General features: G+C 35.6%; 1 protein-coding gene across 7 annotated transcripts in view; it reads left to right on the forward strand.

Moving 5' to 3' along the window:
- ATM (ATM serine/threonine kinase) overlaps nucleotides 1-19437 on the forward strand; it is a 142826-nt gene that overhangs the window by 64223 nt on the left and 59166 nt on the right. For all 7 annotated transcript variants that reach the window (XR_014267987.1, XM_082476826.1, XM_082476827.1 and 4 more), the window contains 7 exons: nucleotides 2381-2555; nucleotides 3099-3263; nucleotides 4074-4206; nucleotides 9824-9919; nucleotides 12169-12340; nucleotides 15120-15261; nucleotides 16430-16606. Coding sequence is in view for 6 of the 7 variants with exons in the window: in XM_082476826.1 (XP_082332952.1) it covers nucleotides 2381-2555; nucleotides 3099-3263; nucleotides 4074-4206; nucleotides 9824-9919; nucleotides 12169-12340; nucleotides 15120-15261; nucleotides 16430-16606 (1060 nt within the window). In the remaining variant the exon portion in view is untranslated. The remainder of the gene's footprint in view (nucleotides 1-2380; nucleotides 2556-3098; nucleotides 3264-4073; nucleotides 4207-9823; nucleotides 9920-12168; nucleotides 12341-15119; nucleotides 15262-16429; nucleotides 16607-19437) is intronic.

A 19437-nucleotide genomic window follows, 5' to 3' on the forward strand; every position in this document is an offset into this window, starting at 1 on the left:
CCCTCCTACGCCCCCAGGACCCACGCGGCCTGGTTGGGCTTTGGAGTTGGGGGAACCGGCTTGGGAGCTCAGCAGGCCCCCGGCCCAAGTGGGCCAGGTGATCGCCCTCTGCTCCTCTCCTGCTCTTCCCGGAGAGTCCCTCCCACCTGCCTCTTCTGATCTCCCCAGCCTCAGGGACGCCGGTCTTGTCTGGCCTCCACTTCTCCTCCCCCACCTCGGTTCCCCTACGTTCTACCAGTTCACTCTGGGGTTCCTCCTGTCTCCTTGAGGGTCAGAGTCCCCCATCAGCAGCCAGCAGACACCTTAGTTGTAGGGAGACACTAACTCCGTGTCTTCCCACACTGCCATCTTGACTCCTGCCCTGATGTGTATCCTTTTAATGTGCTGTTAGATTCAGTTTGCTAGTATTTTGTTGAGGAGTTTTGCATATATGTATATATATATATATATATATATATATATTCATAAGAGTATTAGAGACTATAATTTTCCTGTGGTGTCTTTATCTTACTTTTGTATCAGAAATGCTGGCCTCACAAAATGAGTTAGGAAGTGTTCCCTCCTGTTCCCTTTTCTGGAAGAGTTTGAGGTGTTAATTCTTGTTTGTAGTGTTCTTCAAGTCTTTCTTCTTTTTTAATGTAGCTGTTTACTGCAACATAATTTCCTCTCAGCACTGCCCTTGCTGAATCCCATTAGTTTTGGTATGCTGTATCTTCATTTTCATTTGTCTTTAAGCTCTTTTAGCATGTTTAAGACAGTTGTTTGACAATGTCTTTGTCTGATAATTCCAGTCTGACCTTCCTTGGGAACTGTTTTAGTCAATATATTTTATTCCTTTGAATGGTCCATACTTTCCTATTTCTTTGAATACCTTGTGATTTTTTTGTTGAAACTGGACATTTTACTATTATGATATATTACCTGTGGAAATCAGATTTTCCCCTTCCCCAAGGTTTGACTTTTTTTTTTTGAATTGTTGAAGGCTGTAGTGGTACATTTGTTTCATGAATTTACTCAACTGTTTTTCTAGAGGGCATATTCCTTGCCGTTGTAGTCACTGAAGACTGTTGCTTAACTTGTGTTCAGGTAGCATTTTGACAGAGATTTCCTTGAATACCAGGAGCCAAAGAGAGAGAGAGAGAGAAAACCTTTCCTAGTCTTTGCAGATTGGCTCTGTGTTAAGACTCTCCTTCAGCATTTAGCTTGGCTTGCACTGAGCCTAAGGTTAAGCCCAAAGTGAAAGATTATGGTCTTCTTAGGTAGTTTGTGAGCAAGCACCTTACCCTGGGCATGTGTGTGACTTTATCAATTCCCTGAAAATGTGAGTGAATTTTTTTTTTTTAATTTATTTTTGGCTGTGTTGGGTCTTCGTTGCTGCACGTGGGCTGTCTCTAGTTGCGGTGAGTGGGGGCTACTCTTCGTTGCAGTGCGCGGGCTTCTCATTGGGGTGGCTTCTCTTGTGGAGCATGGGCTCTAGTTGCGTGGGCTTCAGTAGTTGTGGTACATGGGCTCAGTAATTGTGACTCGTAGGCTCTACAACGCAGGCTCAGTAGTTGTGGTGCACAGGTTTAGTTGCTCCGTGGCATATGGGATCTTCCCAGACCAGGGCTCGAACCCATGTCCCCTGCATTGGCAGGCGGATTCTTAACCACTGCCCCACCAGGGAAGCCCAATGTGAGTGATTTTGAGTGTTCTAACTTTACAAGGAAACTCTCTCTCTAGCTTTTCATCCTAGGCATTAGGCAGTCTGTTATCCCAGGCAGCTGTGGGTTGTTGGTTAGCCTTACAATGTCTTCAAGCAGTGCCCTCAGCTTTTCCAGCCTGTAGGAGACCCAAGTTAGGAAAAACAAGAGCCAAGCACCTTATATTAGTCCTTCAGGTAGCTCCCAGACAGGTTTAGAACAGACATACACAATCATTTGCAAATAAAATATGCTCTGCTCCCTTCAGAACTAAGGACCAGGATCCCACATTGGAAATGGGGACTGCAGTTTTCATGACTATTGCCAGGCTGGGGGGGTCGTGGGGCAAGGGCAAGTAAAATCACCGCAAAGCTTTCCTAGTTTTTAAGTTTCCTTTTTCTTGATATCAGCGATTGCTTGATTGCTGTAAACTTTTGACTGTTTTACAGAGTTCTAACAAAGCTCTTACAGTTTGCTTGTTTTTCAGTGTTTCTGTCAGGGGAGCTTGGAGCTTCCTACTCTGTCATTTTGCTGATGTCACTTCTCTTTTCGGGTTTTAAACTATTAAGGACTTAGATGTGAAAGTGACTTTTATGTCAAGCCACATCAGAATTAGAGCTGTTGAATAAAAGTGACTTTTGAATGAGTTTATGTCAAAGTAGTGTCCTAGAACTTACTGTTTTTTTCCCCTATATTAGGCCTTCTCATTTCATGGATGTGTCATTACGTAGCTTCTCCCTTTGTTGTGACCTGTTAAGCCGGGTTTGCCACACAGCAGTAACTTACTGTAAGGATGCTTTAGAAAGTCATCTTCATGTTATTGTTGGTACACTTATACCCCTTGTGGATGATCAGATGGAGGTTCAGGAACAGGTAATTTCCCAAATCATATTCAAAATGATATTTGAAATACACTGATAAAGTATTGTTGGAAGGAGCCGAGGGTTTATGTTTACTTGGTGTAATCAGTAATTTTAGTGGAAATATTCTTTGAAAAATGGTGGGGAAAACATTCTCAGTGAATTAATCCTTGTAATCATTTAATTACAGAGCACCTAGTAATTTTGATCTAATGAATAACCTGATTTCTATCTCTTACTTACGCTGAAGTATAGAGGTAGTCAAAACTAAGGATGTAGTTCACTCCACTATGATGATGTGTGAGGTATTACTTATATAAAATGTTTCAGTAATATTGACAACTGTATACCTCAGTGTACATCCTGGAGTAAAGGCCTTACATATTTGTTGAATTATTTGAAAGCACAGAAACAGTAGTAGCTGGGTGCCTTAGAAGTGATTTTATCTGAACTAAGTAGAGTTTTTATCATTTATTACAGTGGGTTTGGTTGTTTTACTTTAAAATATAATTAATCCATTCCTCCTCTTGATTTTTTCTTTTTTAATTATGTTTAGGTATTGGACTTGTTGAAATACTTAGTGATTGATAACAAGGATAATGAAAATCTCTATATCACGATTAAACTTTTAGATCCTTTTCCTGACCATGTTGTCTTTAGGGATTTGCGTATTACTCAGCAGAAAATCAAATACAGTAGAGGACCCTTTTCACTTTTGGAGGTAATAATTATTCCATAATATTGCTATTTTGTATTAGACAGGTTAGTAGAACTTTTTGGAAACTAATGCTCTGAAAGTAAAAACCAATCTTTTTTAAAAATTGTGGTTAAAGAAAACATAACATGAAATCTATCCTCTTAACAGATAAAAAACTAAATCTTAATATATACTCTTGCATTGCAGTAAAAGTATAAATTCAAAATTTCTTGTTAAAGATCTGAATTTAAATATTGAAGAAATATGATATAAAATATGCTTGATTTTCATACACATAAGATTCATTAATATCTCAAAATTACCATCTGACCCTTTTTCGGACAATATAATGTTTGAATTATAGAAGATATGTAACTTTCTGAAGAGTTTTTCAAGTTTTAATCTTGTTTTAACCTTTATAAACTTCAAAACTATGTTCAGATAGATTTTTCTTTATAAATCTTACTATAATTTTAAAAGTATACTCTACATTTGACTATAATCAGTATGAAAATGTGGTTAAATATATTAAGATAAAACTAGAGTTGCAGTACTAAATAAATAGAAATTTAAGCTTTTCCCTCTGAGTATGCTATAACAATCTTAAACTCTAGATACTGTATCATGAGAGAGTCTACTGCAATTTAAATGATTAAAACATTGTAGGATTTGAAGTGAAATAAGTAATTTATTTCTACCTTGTTTGGTAGTAACAGTGTTATGAGTCAGTATCTGTAGAAGGCACTAATTTAAAAAAATTTTTAAGTTTTATTTTACAGACTCAGCCAATACATGTCAAAAGCAAGTTACATTTTTAGCTATTTTCTCTTTTAGGAAATTAACCATTTTCTCTCAGTAAATGTTTATGATGCACTTCCATTGACAAGGCTTGAAGGATTGAAGGATCTTCGAAGACAACTAGAGCAACATAAAGATCAGATGATGGATCTTATGAGAGCATCTCAGGGTACTAATTTTAATGACTTGGGTTATTTGTACCCATTTCTTTTTGAAAGAATCTTTTATAAATTCTTGCTCTTGGTTTAATTGCCACAGATTTAGTTCATTTCAGACCCTCATCAGTTCTCATTTAGTTATGAAAGACTTCCTAAAGTGGTCTCCTTACCTTGAACTACTCACATTTTATCCATTCTCTGCACCTCTGCCAGAATGATTTCTCTAAGTCCAAATATAATCATGTTATTCTACTGCTTAAAAAATGTTAACAATTTGCTACTGCCTAAAAGAAAAATTTGAATTTCTTAGAGCAGGCATGCAAGGTAATTTGTCTCTGCCTACTACCCCAATTTATTTAAGTAAAAGAAATGTTATTTTTCATTTTATTTTAAACATCTTAGCCATGTATGTGTTTTGTGTGTATGTATATGTGTGTGTGTGTTTTTAAATTATTTATTTATTTATTTATTTATTTTTGGCTGTGTTGGGTCTTCGTTTCTGTGCGAGGGCTTTCTCTAGTTGCGGCAAGCGGGGGCCACTCTTTTTTTTTTTTTCCACACACACACACTATTTTATTTTTACAAGAGATAAATAGACTGACACCAAACATTGTACATGGATGACCACAACAAAAGCAACAATGATTGCCATTATCAAACATGAAACACACTCATACTATGTCATAATATTGACATTCAGTTCAGTAATCCTCCACTGTAACAGCTCCTTTACTTTGCAGTGAAAATTGATTTGTATATTCTTTGCCTCTGAGTCCTTGTGGGATTTTTTCTTTTTTTTAAATTCAAACAGAAAGTCACAAAAATTATACTCATCCTCATCAGTTCACTCAGTCCCATGTAATTAATTTTTTTTTTCACCTTGATCTTTTGTTAGCACCTTTATGAGCTCATCAGTTTTTCATTAGACTTCTGAAAATGCTTATTCATTCAGTTCAGCAGTACAGTCAGTTACCAGAAACCTGTACTTGTCAGAGTCTTTTCCATGAATTTCCTGAAGATGAAACCCTTTTATAGGAACATATTTGCAAAAGCATCAGAGTACACCCAGAACTGTCTGTAAATGACAAAAGACTTAAAAATGACCACGGTTAAAGATTTGATGAAACTTCATAATAATGCAATTGACAAGAAAATTAGTTATTTCTGAGATATACATTTTAAAGTAATAACTAGGATTATGACTTATAACATTATACCAGAACATATAAGATTTTTAGAAATTTCATGTAATGTCTGAAACATTTATATTAACATATTTCCATACAAATAACCCAATGAAAGTTTAGTATTAGTTGTTTTGTTTGTTTGTTTGTTTATACTGCAGGTTCTTATTAGTCATCAATTTTATACACATCAGTGTATACATGTCAATCCCAATCGTCCAATTCAGCACACCACCATCCCCACCCCACCGCAGTTTCCCCCCCTTGGTGTCCATATGTCTGTTCTCTACATCTGTGTCTCAACTTCTGCCCTGCAAACAGGCTCATCTGTACCATTTTTCTAGGTTCCACATACATGCGTTAATATACGATATTTGTTTTTCTCTTTCTGACTTACTTCACTCTGTATGACAGTCTCTAGATCCATGCACGTCTCAACAAATGACTCAATCTTGTTCCTTTTTATGGCTGAGTAATATTCCATTGTATATATGTACCACATCTTCTTTATCCATTCGTCTGTTGATGGGCATTTAGGTTGCTTCCATGACCTGGCTATTGTAAATAGTGCTGCAATGAACATTCAGGTGCATGTGTCTTTTTGAATTACGGTTTTCTCTGGGTATATGCCCAGTAGTGGGATTGCTGGGTCATATGGTAATTCTATTTTTAGTTTTTTAAGGAACCTCCGTACTGTTCTCCATAGTGGCTGTATCAATTTACATTCCCACCAACAGTGCAAGAGGGTTCCCTTTTCTCCACACCCTCTCCAGCATTTGTTGTTTGTAGATTTTCTGATGATGCCCATTCTGACTGGTGTGAGGTGATACCTCATTGTAGTTTTGATTTGCATTTCTCTAATAATTAGTAATGTTGAGCATCTTCTCATGTGCTTCGTGGCCGTCTGTATGTCTTCTTTGGAGAAATGTCTATTTAGGTCTTATGCCCATTTTTGGATTGGGCTGTTTGTTTCTTTAATATAGAGCTGAATGAGCTGTTTATATATTTTGGAGATTAATCCTTTGTCCGTTGATTTGTTTGCAAATATTTTCTCCCATTCTGAGGGTTGTCTTTTCGTCTTGTTTATGGTTTCCTTTGCTGTGCAAAAGCTTTGAAGTTTCATTAGGTCCCATTTGTTTATTTTTGTTTTTATTTCCATTACTCTAGGAGGTGGATCAAAAAAGATCTTGCTGTGATTTATGTCAAAGAGTGTTCTTCCTATGTTTTCCTCTAAGAGTTTTATAGTGTCCAGTCTTACATTTAGGTCTCTAATCCATTTTGAGTTTATTTTTGTGTATGGTGTTAGGGAGTATTCTAATTTCATTCTTTTACATGTAGCTGTCCAGTTTTCCCAGCACCACTTATTGAAGAGACTGTCTTTTCTCCATTGTATATCTTTGCCTCCTTTGTCATAGATTAGTTGACCATAGGTGCGTGGGTTTATCTCTGGGCTTTCTATCTTGTTCCATTGATCTATATTTCTGTTTTGTGCCAGTACCATATTGTCTTGATGACTGTAGCTTTGTAGTATAGTCTGAAGTCAGGGAGTCTGATTCCTCCAGCTCCGTTTTTTTCCCTCAAGACTGCTTTGGCTATTTGGGGTCTTTTGTGTCTCCATACACATTTTAAGATGATTTGTTCTAGCTCCGTAAAAAATGCCATTGGTAATTTGATAGGGATTTCATTGAATCTGTAGATTGCTTTGGGTAGTATAGTCATTTTCACAATGTTGATTCTTCCAATCCAAGAACATGGTATATCTCTCCATCTGTTGGTATCATCTTTAATTTCTTTCATCCGTGTCTTATAGTTTTCTGCATACAGGTCTTTTGTCTCCCTAGGTAGTTTTATTCCTAGGTATTTTATTCTTTTTGTTGCAATGGTAAATGGGAGTGTTTCCTTAATTTCTCTTTCAGATTTTTCATCATTAGTGTATAGGAATGCAAGAGATTTCTGTGCATTAATTTTGTATCCTGCAACTTTACCATATTCATTAATTAGCTCTAGCAGTTTTCTGGTGGCAGTTTTAGGATTCTCTATGTATAGTATCATGTCATCTGCAAACAGTGACAGTTTTACTTCTTCTTTTCCAATTTGTATTCCTTTTATTTCTTTTTCTTCTCTGATTGCCGTGGCTAGGACTTCCAGAACTATGTTGAATAATAGTGGTGAGAGTGGACATCCTTGTCTCGTTCCTGATCTTAGAGGAAATGCTTCCAGTTTTTCACCATTGAGAATGATGTTTGTTGTGGGTTTGTCATATATGGCCTTTATTATGTTGAGGTAGATTCCCTCTATGCCCACTTTCTGGAGAGTTTTTATCATAAATGGGTGTTGAATTTTGTCAAAAGCTTTTTCTGCATCTATTGAGATGATCATATGGTTTTTATTCTTCAGTTTGTTAATATGGTGTATCACATTGATTGATTTGCGTATATTGAAGAATCCTTGCATCCCTGGGATAAATCCCACTTGATCGTGGTGTATGATCCTTTTAATGTGTTGTTGGATTCTGTTTGCTAGTATTTTGTTGAGGATTTTTGCATCTGTATTCATCAGTGATATTGGTCTGTAATTTTCTTTTTTTGTAGTGTCTTTGTTTGGTTTTGGTATCAGGGTGATGGTGACCTCATAGAATGAGTTTGGGAGTGTTCCTTCCTCTGCAATATTTTTGGAAGAGTTTGAGAAGGATAGGTGTTAGCTATTCTCTAAATGTTTGATAGAATTCACCTGTGAAGCCATCTGGTCCTGGACTTTTGTTTGTTGGAAGATTTTTCATCACAGTTTCAATTTCATTACTTGTGATTGGTCTGTTCATATTTTCTGTTTCTTCCTGGTTCAGTCTTGGAAGGTTATACTTTTCTACGAATTTGTCCATTTCTTCCAGGTTGTCCATTTTATTGGCATAAAGTTGCTTGTAGTAGTCTCTTAGGATGCTTTGTATTTCTGCGGTGTCTGTTGTAACTTCTCCTTTTTCATTTCTGATATTATTGATTTGAGTCCTCTCCCTCTTTTTCTTGATGAGTCTGGCTAATGGCTTATCAATTTTGTTTATCTTCTCAAAGAACCAGCTTTTAGTTTTATTGATCTTTGCTATTGTTTTCTTTGTTTCTATTTCATTTATTTCCCCTCTGATCTTTATGATTTCTTTCCTTCTGCTAACTTTGCGTTTTGTTTGTTCTTCTTTCTCTAGTTTCTTTAGGTGTAAGGTTAGATTGTTTACTTGAGATTTTTCTTGTTTCTTTAGGTAGGCTTGTATAGCTATAAACTTCCCTCTTAGAACTGCTTTTGCTGCATCCCATAGGTTTTGGGTGGGGGCCACTCTTCATCGCGGTCTGGGGGCCTCTCACTATCGCGGCCTCTCTTGTTGGGGAGCATAGACTCCAGACGCACAGGCTCAGTAGTTGTGGCTCACGGGCCCAGTTGCTCCGCAGCATGTGGGATCTTCCCGGACCAGGGCTCGAACCTGTGTCCCCTTCATTGGCAGGCGGATTCTCAACCACTGCACCACCAGGGAAGCCCTATGTGTGGGTTTTGTATATATACACATATTTATTTGTGTTTCTAGGTTTTTTGGTTTTTTTTTTTTTTACTTAAAACATCCATTTTATGTTGATTTGATTTGAGTTTAGGTTATTATAGTACTGCACTTGGTGGAAACTCTTTCTGCTTATGTTTTGATTTACATCTTCCTGTGCTCTTTAACTTCATGTTTCTATTGTGATATTTTTATCCTCAGTACTTCTAAAAATTAATTTTGTTTTGACCATCCGAAATCTGAGTTTCTAGTATATTTGTTCTTGAGTTAGATATATATATATATAAAACACGAACCCCTCTTTCTATCTCCTGTTTTTGTGTGTGTTTAGGTATTTTATTGATCCAGACCAATATAGCCAGTAGATGTTTATAGCTATTTAAATTTAAATGAATTAAAATTCAATAAAATATAAAGTTCAATTTCTTTGTTGTATTAGCACATGTCAAGTTCTCTGTAGTAACATGTGGCTTGTGGCTGTCATTGGACAGCACAGATTATAGACCATTTTCATCATTGCAGAAAGTTCTGTTGGACATTGCTGGTGTATTCTATATGCAAGAGGCTAAAAAACCAAGCATGCTCCCAAGGTTCCTTCTAGTTTAATGTTGAATGATTATGTGTTTCTAACTGTGATTTTGCTAAGTATTGATTTCTCTGCACAATTTGAGACATTTTTCTCTCTCTGTCTGCCAAATATTGCTGATCATTTTTACATGATTCTCTTTAAGAAGAAAGTTCAGATACATTCATTCACCTCATATTTTTGAAATGCTCACAATTTAAAATCTTTTTTAAAAACTTTGTACAAGTTTTCTAGTCACACAATTTAATATATGAGCATGGTATAAAGAAAAGTGTTGTCTTCACTGTAGCTTAAACTAATTTTTTCAAAACTGCTTCTAGATAACCCTCCAGATGGTGTAATGGTGAAGCTAGTTGTCATCTTGTTGCAGTTATCCAAGATGGCAGTAAACCACACTGGTGAAAGAGAAGTTTTAGGTAAACTATTTGGCTGAATGAATATGAGTTTTTTTGTTTGAATGGTCATCTTCATAGCATTTTATTTATTTTTATTTTTTTATTTATTTATGGCTGTGTTGGGTCTTCGTTTCTGTGCGAGGGCTTTCTCTAGTTGTGGCAAGTGGGGACCACTCTTCATCGCGGTGCGCAGGCCTCTCACTGTCGCGGCCTCTCTCGTTGTGGAGCACAGGCTCCAGACGCGCAGGCTCAGCAATTGTGGCTCACGGGCCCAGTTGCTCTGCGGCATGTGGGATCTTCCCAGACCAGGACTCGAACCCGTGTCCCCTGCATTGGCAGGCAGATTCCCAACCACTGCGCCACCAGGGAAGCCCCATAGCATTTTAAAAACCAGTAAAAGTTTGTTATTTGGAATATTGGGGAAATGTGAGATGCTTGTTATACTTCTGTTTAGTTCAAGTCTCCCTAAGCAGCCCTCCTTTCATGTTTTCCTCCCTTAGACATTCATATAAAGTAAAAAGTTAGTGATTAACACATGTACATAACTATTAATTTGAAAATGCCTTGTGAATATTTAGGAAAGTCAGAAAAACCTGTTTGTAGCATTAAGTTGCAAATAAATTGACTTCTGATACATTTTATAGATATAACTGACTGGTACTTAATATCTTTTTTATATAACAGAAAGAATGAGGACTTGGAGGGCTATATTAAGTTCAGATATTAAAACCATATTCAAGTCCTTTTCTGCCACCATTTGGGGGTAACCTAATGTAAGATAAATAGCCAACATCATGCCTGGTATAGGTGTTTTAGATTTGGTGATCACAGGATGGAAAAATCACATGATTCAAGTCAGCTTGAAGTTGTCATGAAATAATTACTTCAAATAAATAAAGTGGGAGAAATAAGAGATGCTTCAGAGATTCTACTGTCTTTCAACAGAGTCTTCCTTAACTTCTCAGTGGAGGTCTAGTGTCTAGGGTACTTCTTACCTTGTAAATTTTTTATTGAAATATATCTTACATATAGAAAAGTCGTAAGTATATAACTTGAAGAATTTTTTGCAAAGAGAACACACCTGTGCATCTAGTAACCAGACCAAGAAACAGAACCTTATCAGTACTCTAGAACTTTCCTTTGACCAAGGAATTTACCCTTTGTCCATAGTAGCACTGCTTCTGGGGACAAATGTAACTTGCTACAGGAGGCCTAAGTGGCTTTCCTGCATAGCATAAAATCTTAGTGATTTGTACCCACAGCTAATGTCATATTTAATGGTGAAAGACTGAGTGTCTTCCTCAGATCAGGAATGAGACAAAGTTGCCCACTGCTATTCACCATTATACTGGAAGTTATAGCCAGAGCAATTGAACAAAAACTGGAAAACAAAGAAGTAAACACTATCTCTATTCACAGATGACATTACTGTATATATATATAGGAAGTCCCAGAAAATCTTTAGGAAAGTTACTATAAGAGAGGTAATAAATGAATTCAGCCAAGTTGCAGGATACAAGATCAACACACAAAATTCATTTGTGTTTCTGTACACCAGCAATGAACAATCTAAAATGGAAATTCCATTCCATTTACAATTCCATTTATAATAACATTTAAGAGAATTAAATACCTGGGATAATTTTAGTTAAGGAGGTGAAAGACTTGTACACATTCTGTTTTTTAGAAGTAAGACACTAAGTACAGCCCACACTCAAGGGAAGAATTAGGCTCCACCTTTTGAAAGGAGGACTATCAAATAATTTTTTAACATGTTTTATTAAATTCCATCATGACTGGGAAAGAACATGAGGGGGCCCTCTGGCATCTTGAAAACATCTGTCTTCATCTGGGTAGTGATAATACAGGTGGGAAAAAAAATGTGTGTTCCTGCATGTATGTATGTGTGTGTGTGTGTGTGTGTGTGAATTTTCACTGAACTGAGTATTTAAGATTTGTGGTCTTTATGTAATACCCCCCAGAAAATTGATACTTGCATACAGCTGCTATATTTAGACTTTCCTTAAAAACTATTTTCTACTAGTTAATCTAGCTCTTGGATATGATTTTATAGGGGAAAATATTGCCGACATGGATGATACGTGAAGGAAATGATACAGTATTTTGTAGCTTCTTTAATCTATTCAGCATCTTTGAGAAAACACTTAAATCTTAAAGGATGACAAAACATATTTTTGAAATTAGAAAATTTCTGTTTTATGTATGATCTTTTAGCTATAACTTTACTGAAATGGAATTTCTATATATAGAGGCTGTTGGAAGCTGCTTGGGAGAAGTGGGTCCTATAGATTTCTCTACAATAGCGATACAATGTAGTAAAGATACATCTTATACCAAGGCCCTTGAGTTATTTAAAGATAAAGAACTTCAGTGGACCTTCATAATGCTGACCTACCTGAATAATACACTGGTGGAAGATTGGTGAGTATTTAATGATACCTTGTACCTGATAGCACTTAATCTGACATTCATAATTGATACCTCATATGAATTAGCATTTCCAATAACTAAAGCATTCTCCTTATAGTTGCCATACTTTCAGTCTTAAATATTTAATGAATATCATTGTATTTTTATTAATTCACATAATTACTAAAACCCTACTACTATATGCCAGGTAACTTGATATAGTGATAGATATACCAGACAAGGTCCATGTTAAATTTTAGTGAGAGTAGACTAGACAAACAATATGAAAACTACCAAGTGGTTCCACACAAAACATTAAGATAGGGGAACGTAAATGGGGATATTTTGTGCACTTGTCAGAATCAAAGGTGCCACTCTCCTCCTGGCTAGACATTTTGATCCTTTTAAAATAAGTCATAGAGCAGAAATTTTTTAACTCCAAAAGTCTTAAGCTAATCAGACAGGGCTTTTTCTTTTGCCTATTAATGCATAGAATGCAAAACAAAATTGCAACAAATAGTATAATTTCAGCTTGCTGATTATGAGATTACTTTTTCTCTGTCTTTCACTCCCCATTTATCTATCTATTTATTTGCAGTTATCTATTTATTATTTACAGATCCTTGAACAATGTGGGGGTTGGGATGCTGACCCTTTGCTCAGTGGAAAATTCGTGTATAATTATAGTTGGCCCTCCGTATCCGTGGTTCTGCATCCGAGGAGTCAACCAACTGCAGATTGTGTAGTACTGTAGTATTTACTGTTGAAAAAAATCCATGTATAAGTGGACCTGTACAGTTCAAATCCTCGTTGTTCAAGGGCCAGATGTATTTATTTTGATATATTTGAGCACCTTATCACCACCATTTTTGGAGACTGGGTTCAAAGGATTTTTGCCCACAATTGGGCATCTTTCTAAGTAAATGGGTATTTTGCATCCGTTTCCCTATAATACCCCCCGCTTCTCTTGGGGAATAAATGATTGGCAATAATGTCTACCTGCTCTGTTTTCATTGTTGATTTAATGGACATGTATATTTCACTCTTTTGTTGTTGTTGTTACAGTAAAAAGGCTGGTGTGATTTCCTTCCCAACTTTTTATTATAAAAATTTTCAAGCATACAGCAAAATTGAAAGAATTTTACAGTAAATACCCATATACTCACCACCTAGATTCTTCCTAGATCCTACTATTATTATCCTTGCTGTATCACATTTAGCCATCCTTCTATCCATTTATTAATCTATCTCATTTTTAAAAATGTATTTCAAATTATATCTAGCACAGCTTTTGAAGAGATTTTCCACAGAAAATTTGCAAGCATTAAGTGTTTCATTTGTTACACAGTAGTTTGCAATTGGTTTTTCTGAAGAAGGTGCACAGAAATATTAGTGTGACTTAAACTTGAGAACCACAGGGATAGGTACAATTTGTTTTTCATGCCTTTTTTGTAAGAGGAAAAAAATCATTACATGTTTGAGGGGCCTCAGGTATACAAAGGGAATGTTGACCAAGGAATTCCCAGAATCATGGAAGGCTTCTCTGAGGAAGTGTCATCTAGCTGATCTGAGTGATCAGGAATCAGCTAGAAGTTGATTAGGGATAAAATATTGCAGACAGGGAATAGCTAGAATGGAAATAAGCTTCATGTGTTTGAGGATCAGAAAAAGCCTGGTGTGGAAGAAGATGGTATGAAATGAAATTAGAAAGGTAGGACTAATTCCGATTAAAAAATTTGGATTTTATTTGAAACATATAAGGAAGCCATGGAGTTTTAACCAGAGTAGTGCCATGATGCAACTTGCATTTTTACTCTGACAGATATGGCAAATGGCTTGTGATAGGGCAAAAATGGAAACAGAAAGCTGATTATGAAACTATTGCAGTAGTCCAGAGGAGAAATCATGGTGACTTGGATAAGGGTGACGGTAATGGAGATGAGATGGAACACGGATGGAACTAGGGTATGTTTTTAACATAGAGGCAGCAGGACGTGCTGATGAATTGGATGTGGAGGAGTGAGGGAAAGAAAGAGGAATGAGAGATGAATCCAAGTTTAGGGTTTATGCTTCTATGTCTTAAATTGAGACATAGAATTAAGCCTTTACTTGACAGCTCGTCATCATTTATAGTATAAGGCTTTATGACATTTTTTGTCAGCTGTCATATTTTCAGTACTCTTGTATTGCAGCCCTCCTTTACCTAATTCTTTGCAAAAGAGAAGGACGTTTAATTTTTTATTAGAGGTTTTAGATGCCTTACCTAATGATTTCAACTAGCTTCTGGTCAGAATAAGTACATACTTACTGTTTGTTTAAAATTGTTCTAGACAATAATTTTATCATTTGTAGGGAAATTCCATCCTGTGTTACCCCAAATTATTTGTACCTTTTAGAGAAAATGGTATCAAAATATTTTTTTCTTGGGTGAATTAGTTTTCTGTCATTCTTATTACTCATTCTTATTAGTCAATGTTATTCTCAAGTATTTCTTTTTATGAATTTTTAATTTTTAGTAGTCATAATATAAACTTTATTATATTGAATGAAGGGAATTGCTGTTACAGTGATGAGTAACTCGTGTTTACTCAAGGAATATTAAAAATCCTTTGATAATTTTTGCTTTGATGTTATAGAATTTTATAGATGTAAAATTTCCTAATAAATGTAAACATTTCCTAATATAAATTTAAAATTTTAGATTTTAATTTTTTCATTGGGAGCTGCTTAACATTCATCAAGATTAATAGTTGATATACTTTGTGGCATTTGAATTATATGTGTTTTTCAGTGTCAAAGTGCGATCAGCAGCTGTTACCTGTTTGAAAAGCATTTTAGCCACAAAAACTGGACATAGTTTCTGGGAGATTTATAAGATGACAAATGATCCCATGCTGATCTATCTACAGCCTTTTCGAACATCAAGAAAAAAGGTCGCAAATAATGAATGTTTATTGAATATCCACTATATCTAGAACAGTTCTATTTGCTGTGGGATATGAATATCATATTGCTTAATTACACTAACATTTAACCTTTCTTGGAAATAATTCTAGCTGTACTTTTTGAATCCAAGGGGTTTGTATTTTTAGTTATGGCAGTGTGGAAAAGCTGAGATAGGTAGCCTAAAGAAATGATGGTTGATTTTGGGGGATAGGAGGAGTTCTTTTTTATTTTTTATTTATTTTTTTAATAGATCTTTATTGGAGTATAATTGCTTCACAATACTGTGTTAGTTTCTGTTGTACAGCAAAGCAAATCAGCCAAATGCATACACATGTCCCCATATTCCCTGGTAGGAGGAGTTCTTAATGACAGGCTTTTTTTCCTTAGGAGTAGAAAACCCTTACTTTGATCCCATGAAAGCCATTTATAGATATTGTGATCAACAAGCAAGTGTTTATTTCCATAGCAAGTTAAAGTATCACAACCCTCTAGTGAAATTTAAGATGGCCTATAGATTTCTCCCTTTTCCATGTTGATATCATAACAAGGTTCCACTGAAAGTACTCTGTGAAAGATACTTAAGAACTCTTCTCCTTTATTTTGTTTAATATTTTCTTTTCATAAAGCAACTGAGAAATATGCTGTTAAGTTTTCACCTTTTAACTTCAGCGCTTACACCTATCATTGAAATGATACTTTTAATGTATCGTAATATAATTTTGGTCTCAGTGAAATTATTGACAATATAAGCTATTAATAAAACTAATAGTATAACCTGTAAAACACTGTAGTTTTAACATTTTAAAATTTCATTTCATTCCAAAATCAACTCTGTATGGTAGATTTGGACTGGATTCATACATGAGACAGATGAGGCAGAGAGTCTGTGATTTGTTTAACATACCACTAGTGAGCTGAGAGTAGAAGTTAAGTTTCCTGCTGTTTAGATCAGTAATTTTTTACCAGATGACTCTGCCTCTCATAAACATAAATGTATTTTAATTTTAAAAGGTAACTGATGCCTCAAGATTTAGTTTTAAGCATATTTAGTTTTATTTGGAAACAGATTTGTTTATGCCTAGGTATTTGTTTGGCATAGGAAAGGTAAAATGTATTTCTGTACCTTATTTATGTTTTCTCATCACTTTTTTCTAGTTTTTAGAAGTACCTAGATTTGACAAAGAAATCCCTTTAGAAGACTTGGATAATACAAGCCTGTGGATTCCTCAAACTGAAAATCATGACATTTGGTTAAAGACACTGACTTGTGCTTTTTTGAATAGTGGAGGCACAAAAAGTGAAGTTCTTCAGTTATTAAAGCCAATGTGTGAGGTAAGAAGATTAATTAGTCTGACTTATTCCCTTTCTAACTTTGTTTTTTTCATTTGAGCTTTCTCATAATAATTTTCTTTGATGGTCTCATTCCATTTCACTTTTGTGTGAATGTTCATGGCCTGTATATAAAAAGAGTGCTTTGTACTGCAGATCATCTTCATGCAACGTCACCTATACTCAGCTGTTGTGAATCCATCCAACAGGGCGTCTTTATTTAGCCACAACTTTATGCAGTAGGTTTCAGCTGTGGGGTAGCTACATATTGGATGCTGTGTTAGTTTCTGCTGTAGAGCAAAGTGAATCAGTTACATATATACATATATCCTCTCTGTTTTAGATTCTTTTCCCATATAGGTCATTACAAAGTATTAAGAAGATTTCCCTGTGTTATACAGTAGGCCCTTACTAGTTATCTATTTTATATATAATAGTGTGTGTATGTCAATCCCAGTCTCCCAATTTATGCCCCCCTCACTGTCCCCCCTGGTAACCATAAGTTTGTTTTCTACATCTGTGACTCTATTTCTGTTTTGTAAATAAAACCATTTGTACCATATTATTAGATTCCACATATAAGTGATATATGATATTTGTCTTTCTCTGACTTACTTCACTCAATATGACAATCTCTAGGTCCATCCATGTTGCTACAAATGGCATTATTTCGTTCTTTTTTATGGCTGAGTAATATTCCATTGTATATATGTACCACATCTTTTTTATCCATTCCTCTGTTGATGGAAATTTAGGTTACTTCCATGTCCTGGCTATTGTAAATAATGCTGCAGTGAACATTGGGGTGCATGAATTGTTTCGGATTATGGTTTTCTCTGGATATATGCCCAGGAGTGGGATTGCCGAATCATATGGTAGCTCTATTTTTAGTTTTTTAAGGAATCTCCATACTGTTCTCCATAGTGGTTTTACCAATTTACATTCCCACCAGTAGTGTAGGAGGGTTCCCTTTTCTCCACATCCTCTCCAGCACTTACTGTTTGTACATTTTTTGATGATGGCCATTCTGACTGGCTGAGGTGATACCTCATTGTAGTTTTAATTTGCATTTTTCTAATAATTAGTGATGTTCAGCATCTTTTCATATGCTTTTTGGCCATCTGTATGTCTTCTTTGGAGAAATGTCTATTTTGATATTCTGCTCATTTTTTTGATTGAGTTGTTTGTTTTTTTGATATTGAGCTGTATGGCCTCTTTGTATATTTTGGAGCATAATCCCTTGTCTGTTGCTTCGTTTGCAAATATTTTCTCCCATTCTGTGGGTTGTGTTTTCATTTGTTTATGGTTTCCTTTGCTGTGCAAAAGCTAAAAGTTTAATTAGGTCCCATTTGTTTATTTTTGTTTTTATTTTCATTGCTCTAGGAGGTGGATCAAAAAAGATCTTGCTGTGATTTGTCAGAGAGTGTTCTGCCTGTGTTTTCCTCTAAGAGTTTTATAGTATCTGGCCTTACATTTAGGTCTTTAATCCATTTTGAGTTTATTTTTGTGTATGATGTTAGAGAGTGTTTTAATTTCATTCTTTTACATGTAGCTGTCCAGTTTTCCCAGCACCACTTATTGAAGAGACTGTCTTTTCTCCACTGTATATCCTTGCCTCCCTTGTCATAGATTAGGTGACCATAGGTGTGTGGGTTTATATCTGGACTTTCTATCCTGTTCCAGTGATCTATATTTCTGTTTTTGTGCCAGTACCATGCTATTTTGATTACTGTAGCTTTGTAGTTTCATCTGAAGTCAGGGAGCCTGATTTCTCCAGCTCTGTTTTTCATTCTCAAGATTGCTTTGGTTCTTTGTGGTCTTTTGTGTTTCCATACAAATCGTAAAATTCTTTGTTCTAATTCTGTGAAAAATGCTGTTGGTAATTGGATAGGGATTGCACTGAATCTGTAGATTGCTTTTGGTAGTATAGTCATTTTGACAATATTGATTCTTCCAATCCAAGAGCATGGTATATCTCTCCATCTGTTTGTGTCATATTTTGATTTCTTTCATCAGTGTCTTATAGTTTTCTGAGTACAGATCTTTGCCTCCTTAGGTAGGTTTATTCCTAGGTGTTTTGTTCTTTTTGATGTGATGGTAAATGGGATTGTTTCCTTTGATTTTTCTTTCTGATCTTTCATTGTTAGTGTATAGGAATGCAAGAGATTTCTGTGTATTAATTTTGTATCCTGCAACTTTACCAAATTCATTGATTAGCTCTAGTAGTTTTCTGATAGCATCTTTAGGGTTTTCTATGTATAGTAGTATCATGTCATGTGCAAACAGTGACAGTTTTACTTCTTCTTTTCCAATATTTGGATTCCTTTTATTTCTTTTTCCTCTCTGATGGCCGTGGCTAGAACTTCCAATACTGTGTTGAATAAGAGTGGTGAGAGTGGACATCCTTGTCTTGTTCCTGATCTTAAAGGAAATGCTTTCAGTTTTTCACCATTGAGCAATTTGCTGTGGGTTTGTCGTATATGCCCTTTATTATGTTGAGGCAGGTTCCCTCTGTGCTCAAACTCTGGAGAGTTTTTATCCTAAATGGGTGTTGCATTTTGTCGAAAGCTTTTTCTGCGTGAATTCTGTGACATGCTTTCTTGAGTGAGAAAGAGGTGTGGTTGCAGTTAGCATTGCTTTTTTATTTTGGGGGGTACACTACCATTTATTTCATTAGCGAGTAATGGTACCTGCCAAGGTCAAACAAAAAGTTTATACGCTTTTATCAATGTATCATCTAAAACAGCACAATGTGATGATGCTCTAAGACTTTAAAGCTAACAGAATTTATAATACTGTCAAGCATGATTCAACAGAAATATGAAAACAAAATA

Source organism: Balaenoptera physalus (assembly GCF_965194825.1).
Source record: "Balaenoptera physalus genome assembly, chromosome: 10".
Classification (NCBI taxonomy): Eukaryota; Metazoa; Chordata; class Mammalia; order Artiodactyla; family Balaenopteridae; genus Balaenoptera; species Balaenoptera physalus.